This window comes from Pholcus phalangioides, unplaced genomic scaffold (genome assembly GCF_987345545.1).
Source record: "Pholcus phalangioides strain wild (caught in Gottingen) unplaced genomic scaffold, Ppha-v1.0 ptg000028l_1, whole genome shotgun sequence".
Classification (NCBI taxonomy): domain Eukaryota; kingdom Metazoa; phylum Arthropoda; class Arachnida; order Araneae; family Pholcidae; genus Pholcus; species Pholcus phalangioides.
Window position 1 is genome coordinate 288,687 of NW_028301618.1, and position 10,701 is coordinate 299,387.

The 10,701-nt window shown below is 42.3% G+C and overlaps 1 protein-coding gene across 4 annotated transcripts in view; it reads right to left on the minus strand.

Annotated features, from left to right (window-relative positions):
* The window catches only part of LOC149067681 (disks large 1 tumor suppressor protein-like), a 144,990-nt gene extending 138,994 nt beyond the window's left edge, over positions 1–5,996 (minus strand). For 2 of the 4 annotated variants that reach the window (XM_089252203.1, XM_089252201.1), the window contains exon 1: positions 5,538–5,972. In XM_089252203.1, coding sequence (XP_089108329.1) covers positions 5,538–5,556 — 19 coding nt within the window. In that variant the 5' untranslated portion in view covers positions 5,557–5,972. Of the gene's footprint in view, positions 1–5,537 lie in introns of all 4 variants that reach the window. The other 2 variants (XM_089252200.1, XM_089252202.1) reach the window with 2 other exon arrangements.
* Between the last annotated feature and the right edge of the window lie 4,705 nt (positions 5,997–10,701).

Below are 10,701 nucleotides of genomic sequence, written 5' to 3' on the forward strand. Positions count from 1 at the left end.
ATATAATCTTGGAATCACAACAAAAAACTTAGGAAACATGCATTATTATTATCATCAGCATTTATGATTATACCAAGCAATTACCAATTACGATTATTCCCCCTTTATTTGTATATGAAAACAGATTTCATGGGTATACTTCGTGAATTTGTTGAGTTTCTTTTAGGATGAGGTTACATACAAGGGTGATAACGTAACAGAAGTGACATTACATAGATTGTCGTATCTTTTAAAGACGAAAAACACTATACATTCATTTGGTGTATGGCAGATATAATGGTTTGTGTATCCTTTAAAGCAGTGATTCCCAATGTGGGCATTAATGGCCCCTGGGGGGTGATGGAATGTTCCAGGGGCGGTAGAAGCTACAGGTACAACATAGGATCATATGGGTTAGATTATGTTGAGGGGCGATGGGACAAAAAAGGATGAGAAACTATGCTTTAAAGCATCAGCACGGCATGCAATGTACCTCTTAATAGCTTGTCGTATCTTTTAAAAACGAAGTATGCTGCACATTTATTCGGTGGGCAGCTTACATGTACACGTGTAAACATAGCTACCTACCAGAACTAAGTGTACCACACATATTCTAAATAGCATTTCTGCAAATCGACGTAAATCAAAATTGTTGACAGCATAATAGGTAAATAAGCAAAGAAAACCACAATGAAGGGAAAATAAAATTTGAAGTTTACAAGTTGGATGCGAACCAGCGATTCTTGCAATAATCGATTCTGCATGCTACCACCAGGGCTAATTTCAGTTGCTGTAAGCAGTTCTAATAAAACATTGTATATCAACTTCACAATGCATATCACATGCCCATCACTTCAGTTCTTTTTATTGTCTTCCCAAAGTGTGCATCACACAGCTCCTAGGAACAGCGCTTCCCATAAACTTTTGTCTGAGGCATCACAATGAGCTGCCAATATCGATACACGCTAGTTCGGTACTTTGGTGGATTCTTTAAGATCCTTCTGGGGAGAGCCACTGCCCCCTCTTTTTTGGGGGTGATAACATTAGCAGTCAAGCATAGAGATAGATCATAGAGGCTTCAGGCCTCATAGATACCTGGAGCGTCCTTTGCAACAGATGTGCCAAAATGAAGAAAACATTAGGGGTTGTCATCATAACATTGTCAGTTATTCCATATATATATATGAGACTTGAGCCCACGCGCAGGGGGAGCGGAGGGAGTGGTAGATTGCATTGTACATTCTTTAATTATTGGGGAACAACAGTTGTTACTATAGTATCCCATTATCGCTCTTTTCTTCCAGGGGGGTTAGCCATATATTCTTCTGTGAATATTTTTTTTCAACCACTATTATTTCCTTGGGCTTCTAGGGGTTGCCCCACCCCTATTCCATTTGTGACTGTTGGTTATCGTCTGAAAGTGACATTTCCCCCCAAAGATATAGCTAGTAATAATAGGCTTTTGTATAAACCACGTAATTCGAATTAATCCAGTCAGTTAGCCCATTTCTGAAACTTTATTCTTTGTTATACGTTGTATCGCAGTTTTCTCAGTATGTTACATACTAATAGGTCACTGTTTATTTCACGAAGGGGGGAAAATCAGAAAGCTTTAATATTTAAGACTGCTAAAGAAAAGTGCAAAACTTGCTCCAGAGCGATGAAAACATAACTTTATCGCTACATTAATTAATAGCATAAGCTTAAACAATGTTATGTGCGTGGGAAGAAAAAGTAGATGCGACGAATTGGCGAATCGCAATCATATCTTCCCGGACAGTATGTTAAATAGCTTTGGTTTTTTTTCCGTTGGAATATTTGATCTGGAATTTGTTGTGGGGGATTATATGTGGATTCTCTCAGATTGTACATATATTTCATATTTTAATTAATTTTTTACATACTAGCTCCTATAATTTTAATCCAGCAATCGTGTTTTTTATTGAGCCCAGAGAGCTTTCTGTGTCCTAACCATTGAATTACAGTAAAATTTGTCTATAACGACACTAGGGACCAAGAAAAATACTGTTATAGACAGTTTGAGCATTTGTGCTGTTTCCTAGTGAATAGGAATTCAGCCGGGACCAGAGAAAATATTGTTAAGCTAACGTCTTTCAGAAACGTGGACATATCAGAAGATAACAGTTTTCATTTTAGTTGGTATTTTAAGGTTATAGGCAGGTAGCGGTATGTTGGGGACATAGTTATAGACAATATCATTATACACAGGTTTCACTCTATTTGAAAGAGTCAGGGTTTTCATTATTTTCAATTCTGTATTCAGTCTGGGATGTTATATTTTTTAGTCTTGATCCCTTATTTGCTCTAAAGAATTTTGTTTTTTACCATCATTTTTTTTTCATTCTAACAGCCATAGCTTTGGCAGGGAAAGTAGCCCAAAAACATGACTCTGGATAATTTTCCATAAACATAGTCAACACCAACATGGCAACATTTTCATTTTGCGTCGAACAATAGTCTTTTTCGCGACAGTCAATTCAAGAAGGCCAGCAGATACATACAATTACAGGGAATCCTACTTATAACATTTTTCATTAAAAAAAACTTTGTAAGCGGGAAATATAGATGAATGTTAGTAAAAGCTGTAACAACGGAAATATAAGTCGTACTAAGCAGGAAAAACATTTTAAGAGGGAACATTGCAAAAGCGGGAACCACTTGATACACTAAAAAAAGGAATTTATTGCATGAATTAATCCAATATGCATAAAATTACACACAAAAAACTGAATCAACAAAATGCAGTGAAACCTCGCTACAACGATAACCGATGTAAAGATAAATCCCTCTACAATGATATTTTTTTAAGTCTTGTCTATCTTATCATGTCTGTACTCTAATGTTGAACTGCTGCCTCTCGATATAGCGTTGATCCCTCTACACGGACACTTTTTTGTGGTCCACAAACTATCGTTATATCAAGGTTCCGCTTCTTTCTTTCTTTCAAACCAAGCACAACTCAGGTCTATCACCCTCTATATGCGATTTACTACCTAGTGAATTGTGCCGGAAGTGTAACTGTGTGTGTATACCTAACAGTCTTTGAGTGCATATATACAAATACAAATACAACGCCACAACAGGCAAATTGCCCAACGAGGTGGCTGCATCAAAGATCCCCGAGCCCCTACCTACTACTGCTACACCACACCCCCCCCCCCCCCGCGGAACCCCCCAACGAATCGATACATGCGGGAATGTGCGTGTACGTGTAGTGCAACCTGACGTAAAGTTTTGTTTTTTCTGTGTAATGCTTGTTATGTGTAGTGCTGTCATCTGCCCCCAGTTTTACTAACTATGAGTGAAGTGTTATGGTTGAATGATTTACCGTTGTAGGACTGTTGCTCTCTGTGGCGAGACTTTTTAACGGGGAGATCGGCTCGCATTTGCGCCTTGAAGTTGGAAACCACAGAAAACCAACTTCAGCCGACCACCACTGTGGGGTTCGAACCCGGATCCTCGCATCACGAGTCCGGCACTGTAACCACTCGACCACCACAGCGGCAAAAGTGTATTTTTCTGTAGGTGGGCGGGTTTGAACCCATGTACCCTGAACCCTTACTATCTGTAACTCCGCATCTTACCAACCCACCACAACAGAACTGAAGTGTTGTGTTTGATTTTTCAGTGCTGCCATCTATATTTAAGAAGTGAATGATGTGTTATGATTAAATTACATTTGTACTGTTTCTAGGACTGTTGCTCTCTGTAGCGAGACTTTTTAACGGGGAGATCGGCTCGCATTCGCGTCTTGAAGTTGGGAACCACAGAAAACCAACAGTTCCCGGGGTTCAAACCTGGAACCTCAGAATGCGAGTCCGTCACCGTGACCCCACGATTGTACAGCAGTTATCAGATGCGGCCTACGACCTCAAACCCAATTTTTATAAAAACGAATAAATCTGCCTATTTATAGTTCACTGGCCCGCTGTGCAGTTCCACATCACTTAAGTGGTCCGCAGCACATTTCCAGACATCTCAAGTGACCGTCTGTGTATTTGAAGATCTCCTTGAGTAATCTGCGACACGGTTCTAGATCACATAAGTGTCCTGGGCAAATTTACAGAGCATTTAAGTGGCACACGTGTGTACCTAACAGTCTGAGTGCGTATGTTGTTTGATTTTTCAGTGCCGCCATCTATATTTCAGAAGTGAAGTGAGTGATGTGTTATGATTGAATTACATTTGTACTGACTTTTTAAAGGGGGGACATCGGCTCGTATTTGCACCTTGAAGTTGGGAACCACAGAAAACCAACTTCAGCCGACCACCACTGTGGCAACAGTCGGGTTCAAACCCGGGACCTCGCCACGCGAGTCCATCACTATGACCCACTCGACCACCACAGCGGCATCAAGGTTCCGCTGTATGCAGCTGATGAAAGATAGTAAGAGATAATGAGTTGCTAAAACTAACAAAGACCGATTCAGCGGTTGGGTTTCAAATTATGGCACGAAAAAAGTCGCACTGGTGGTGACTACTTTTGGAAAATTAACCGTTTCACTGATGGCAACCTCTCGTCATGCTTTTTGAATATTTTCTCACCAAAAAAGGGAAAACACAAAAGTTGTTCCATTATAGCTCACCCTTTCCCATTAACATTTAGTAATCAAGAATTGCTAATAAAGTTTCGAAATTATTTAATTTGTAAGAATCAATCAAGAATAATGGTCAAATTCGATTCCAGACGTTTAAATCGCGATTCCAATTGTACAGTTTTTCTGAATAAAGATTTTATTTTGCGCAAAGTTTGGTTCCAGACCACCAAGTAGAGTGAAGGAAATACAATGGATGATGTGCATTTTTAAACTTTCGATGGGGAGCGGAGAGTTCATAATATGAAAAGAGTTGAAAGAAAACTAACAAAGACAGATTCAGCGGTTGGGTTTCAAATTATGGCGCAAAAAAAGTCGCACTGGTGGTGACTACTTTTGGAAAATTAACCGTTTCACTGATGGCAACCTCTCGTCATGCTTTTTGAATATTTTCTCACCAAAAAAGGGAAAACACAAAAGTTGTTCCGTTATAGCTCACCCTTTCCCCTTTGAGACATGATAATAGTAGCGATGAAGCATAGAGATGGTCAAGGCTTCATAGATGCCCTAAACGGCCTTCATAACAGGAACAAAAGATGCAATTCTCATCTATTGCCTCTATAAGGCATAATGAGAAACCCATGCCTGGGGCCTACCCCCATTGCTTAATAATTAGAATTTTGCATTGCGAATGATTGTATAGGCAAGCTACATTGACTGTGATTCAGGGCTGTCTTAAGAGCATCATGGGGCCCCCGGGCAAATTGATTTTTCTGAGGCCCCTACCAAACAAATTTTCGAAAATTTCACCCAGATCTCATTTTTTTGAGGTCCCCGGGTGGGGGCAATGCCTTAAGACGGCACTGCTGTGATTACAAACAATATATGAGTAGAAAGAATTTGTTATTCACAAATAAAAAGTCGCAACACCACGAGTTCAACTTTGACAAGAGACGTCACGAATAACGCACAATGACAGCCACTGGATGGATGTATGCATACCTTGTTTGCGGACGGGCATGGCGGGGGCCCAGCATTCAAGGTCGGAGAAGCTCTTCGGATAAACCACGACTGACGTGATAGCCACGATTTGTTGTTGATCGGCGAATTCAAGTAACTCTCACTGACGTCCGCTCGAAATACGTGACTTTTTCCCCCTCTTCGAAAATTTTTCTAACTCGGCATTGCACCGTTGTGACGAACTTGACACATTGCCAATCAGCTCTTCCCTAGAATATCACTCACAGCTCCGCCGCCGTTAGCAGTAAATAATAAATCGGTGGGTTATCATGCCACACGCACATCAATTCGAACTCTCGGTGAGGATCGACACGCTCGAATAGTCGGCGATATACAACGACATTTAAAAAAAAAAAAACAGACGAGAGATCACTCCCTTTCGCATACGGCGAGAACCTCCAAGCGTCGTCAACGCGCAAAATATAATAATGAAAGAAGTCCTAAAGACTAGCACCATCTGAAGCCATATGCAGTCGATACCACGTTTGAATCCGTAACCGGAAAAATATTTCTAAACGTTTTAAGAAAAAAATGTTTCTAAAATCAAAGAAAAGCTTATTATGACTAGAAAAAAACGATTTAAAAGTTTGAGTTATCTACTCGGAACAAAACGCTTTAAAAGTTACTTATCGCATGTCCCGATTTCTCGCTATCTAATGTGGTCACGGAGAATTGATCTGAACTTTAATGCCACCGCATGAGTAGTCTTTTATTTGGATGTCAGATGGCAGCACAAACACTATAAGTCAAACGGTAAAAATTTCTGATCAAAAGCCTTTGTTCTTGTGAACGTCTCCTAATTTTCTTTGTGAATTTTCCATCCTTTTCGGTTTTGGAAACTCAACAGGAAGAAAAAATTTCGCCCTGCCCTTTTCCCCCCGAACCACCACAGATTCATGACTAATATTGCACATCGATCACAGAACCTACAGTTGGATTCAAAATTAACATTTAGTAATCAAGAATTGCTAATAAAGTTTCAAAATTATTTAATTTGTAAGAATCAATCAAGAATAATGGTCAAATTCGATTCCAGACGTTTAAATCGTGATTCCAATTGTACAGTTTTTCTGAATAAAGATTTTATTTTGCGCAAAGTTTGGTTCCAGACCACCAAGTAGAGTGAGGAGAAGACAAGGAAATACAATGGATGATGATGATGTGCATTTTTAAACTTTCGATGGGGAGCGGAGAGTTCATAATATGAAAAGAGTTGAAAGAAAACTGACGTCGTTGAGACAGAACGATGGCAGTTGCAACTTCTGCCCATGGTACATAAGCTCGCAGCAGGGATGGACACCAGGTTTTCACACTGGTGACCCAGAACGACTGTAAAACTACTTCGTGGTCGTAAAAAAAATGTCATTTGGCAATAAATACGGACACAAGTGTCCGCTTCCCAGTAAAAAAATTGCGAGTGCGCCCCCTGGCACTTGAAGGTTTAGAGCTCTCAAGGCTAGGAAACCGATTACAGTGGATCCCGCTTGTAACGTTTTTCAAAAAATCGTCATGAAAAAATGTTGCAAGCGAGATAACGCTTTAAAGGGAAATCTTAACGAGATTTTGTTAGAGTTAGGACCACGAAAACAATTCCTAATAATCGGGAAAATGTTGTAAGCGGGAACGTTATAAGCGGCACTGACTGTATCTACCTTGGCCCTCAACCTTAGAGGTTCTCTATCTTGGACTGAATTTTAAGCTATTGCTTTGTTAAGAAGTTGAAGTCAAAATGTAATCAAAACATTTTTATCCCCTTTTGCGGCCCCAAAGATTTAGTGGTGCTGCCGCACCCTTCGCACCTGCTTAAGTCCGGCCCTGGCTCGCAGTGCAAAACCAGCACTAAGTAACCTGGCATAGAGCTTGAATCGATCGGAAAGAAATTCACCTCCCACGGTGAGCGCTAATTCTCCATTTGCGCAGGGATATTCTGCTTACTTCCAGCGGTTGTTAAAATTTGAAATTCGGTAACAACCTAGGACGAGGGACAGACAAGGCTAGAGATGGGATGATGACGTGAACTTATAGACTTTCAATGGGGAGCTGAGAGTTCATATATGAAAAGAGCTGAAAGAAAACTGCGGTTGAGACAGTAGAACAGCGGCAGCTGCCAGGGCCGTCTTAAGAGCACAATAGACCCCGGGCCAAGTGGTTTTTCCGAGGCTCTACCTTGTAAATTCTAGAAAATTTCAACCGGATCTCATTTTTGTGAGGCCTCCCTTCTCCTGAGGCCCCCGGGTAGGCCCATGCGTTAACACGCACGGGCAGCCGAAACTTGTGCCGATGGAACCCTGAGCTCGCAGTGCATGCCCAGCACTAAGTGACATGGCAGGGAGCTTAAATCGATCGGAAAGAAATTTGCTCACCTTCCACGTTGGGCGCATGCTGCGCATTTTTTGGTTACCGTGGAGATTTGCATTCCGAAACTTCTTGTGGTTGTCAATATTTCGAACTCCGCAACAAGCTAGAGTGAGGGAAAGCCGAGGTTAGCGAATGGATGATGACGTGAACCAGGGGCGGCTTGAGCGAGGGTGCAAGGGGTGCGGGGCACCCTGGCGGAAGGGGCGGCAGCGCAGACTTTGGTTAAGTCCCAAAAATTTAACACAGTAAAAATTTATATGGCATCACGCTTTTGAGTCACATCTCGACAACGAAACGTTGAGGAAATAGACAGGGCCTGCAATGCCAGAAACAAGAATGTAAGCTATCGGATCGGTTCGAGACAAAATCTGTACCCATGATCTATTTTTTGCACCTCCTGCCTATTGTCCCCCACCCCATAGCTCCCACATCGTGCGTCAGTGCCCTTAGGCTGCACGCTTAACCCAAACCAGATTTTCCATGGGGGCACCCTTCTACAGTTAATTTATAGTGTGGGGAAAAAAGCGAAATTATAAGGATTTAGTCTTGGGTTCCCAAGCTGGAGCCGTTTCAGCCCTACCCTTCGGGGGTCATGCCCGTCCCTCACGACTTATCAAAACAATTCCGAACAAAAAAAATTATTTCGCTCTTTCATATCGGGTTTTGCGCCCCTCCAGAGCAGACAGACGGCCAGTGGAACTTTTTTTCCCCCACTCATCTCGGATGTAGCATTCCTCTTGAACCGTGCGCATGTGTAGCCGCAATGGGTCGCATAGCCAAGCGCCGGCCCTGTATTCTTACCACAATGGGCAAGTGTGCATTTTGGTTCCGTCACCTATGCCCCCCACAAGGGCGAAACTGACAGAGCTCTAGCCATGGGGCCCGGGGCAATTTTCATAATTTTTTGCCTTATTCACGCCATAAATTAACTATAGAAAATCCCGTGAGAAGTCTGACTGAGGGAGCTCACAAAAGATCCCAGTCTAGGGGGCCCTGCTCTAGGATGAAAAGGGGTGACATGCCCTCGTACAGAATTTGTTCCAGAATAGTCAAATGAAAGCAAATTGAACAGAAATCTACTTCAAAAGCGGGACGTATGTCACGAATACTTTGCACAGTAAACGATATGAAGTGCGGCTTTCTTCTGGAAAAAGAATCAGGTTTATAGCTAGGTCTGCCCTTCACTGAAGCCCTGTCAGCCTCCTGCCAGGGTCGCCATTAGGGGCGGCATGTGAGACTTCGCACCCGGGCGGCAGGTAAGCTCTAGCCGTCCCCGACGTGAACGTTTAAATTCTTAATAGGGGTGCCGAGAGTTCATATAAGAAAAGAGCTCAAAGAAAGCTATCGTTGAGACAGAACAACGGTGGTTGCAATTTCTGCCGATGGAACCCTAAGCTCGCAGTGTATGTCTAGCACTATGTAGCATTGCAGAGAGCTTAAATCGATCGGGAGGAAATTTGCGAACTTTCCACGGTGAGCGCGAGGGTTCTGTCTTTGCGCAGTACTATTCTGGTTACCGTGGGGATTTTTATTCCGAAACGTCTTGTGTGCGGTTGTCAAAATTTGGTACTCGGCAACAACCTAGGTTGAGGGAAAGACAAGGCTAGAGAATGGATGATGACCTAAACTTCTAGACTCTTAATGGGACGCCGAGTGTTCATAGTATGAAAAGAGCCGAAAGAAAACTGGCGTTGGCACAGTAGAACAGCGGCAGCTGCAACTTGTGCCGATGGAACCCTGAGCTCGCAGTGCATGCCCAGCACGTAATCTATGTAATGACAATGTAAGTAACATGGCATAGAGAGCAAATCGATCAAAAGGAAGGAAGCCTAAGCTCACGGTTCATGCCCATTACTAAGTCACATGGCACAGCTTTAATCGATCGGGGAGAAATTTGCGAACCTTCCACGGTGAGCGCAAGTTCTACATTTGCTCAATATAATTCTAGTTACCGTGGGGATTTTTATTCCGAAACGTCTTGTGTGTGTGTGTGCGTGCGGTTGCCAAAATTTAAAACTTGGCAACTATCTAGGGTGAGGAGAGGACAAGGCTAGAGAATGGATGATGAAGTGAACTTCAAGACTCCTAATGGGGAGCCTAGAGTTCATAGTATGAAGAGCTGGAGGAAAGCCCCAAAGGGGCCGTTCAAGTATTACGTAAGCAAATTTTTAGCCATTTTTGACCCCCTCCGTCCCCTTGTCAGCAAAATTTCGTCATCAGCTCTGCCCCTCTGAATCCTAACGCATATTGGTGGGATCAGAGACGTACACGGGGTAGATGGGGGGCTCGTGCCCTCCCCCGACGATCAAAAACTTATTATTTAATGCAAAAAAAATTTTTTAATTGAAATTTGGGAAGAAAATACCTTTATATATTATTATAATTAATCAATTTCTGTTAATTTCAATGTTATTTGAAGGCTATGAACTCAAAATTTATCTTTAATAAATTCATTGCGACCCACCCTCTAAAGCTATACAATGATAAATCGCATAAAGGCCCTTGGCCCGCGGACAAAATATGGCCCCGGGGGTTATCTAATGCGTCCTGCCCTCCTCAAACCTAATTTTGTAAAAATGAACTAAGCGGCACATTTACAGATCGCTCAAGTGTCCCGTGGTACAATTCCAGAGCATTTAAACGGCCCGTGACACATTTTCAGATCACTTAAATGACCCGGGACACAGTTCCAGAACACTTAAGCGATCAGTGACACATTTAGAGATCCCTTGAGTGCCATGTGACGTAGTTTTAGAGCACTTAAGCGGCTCCTAGTGCGGTTCTACAT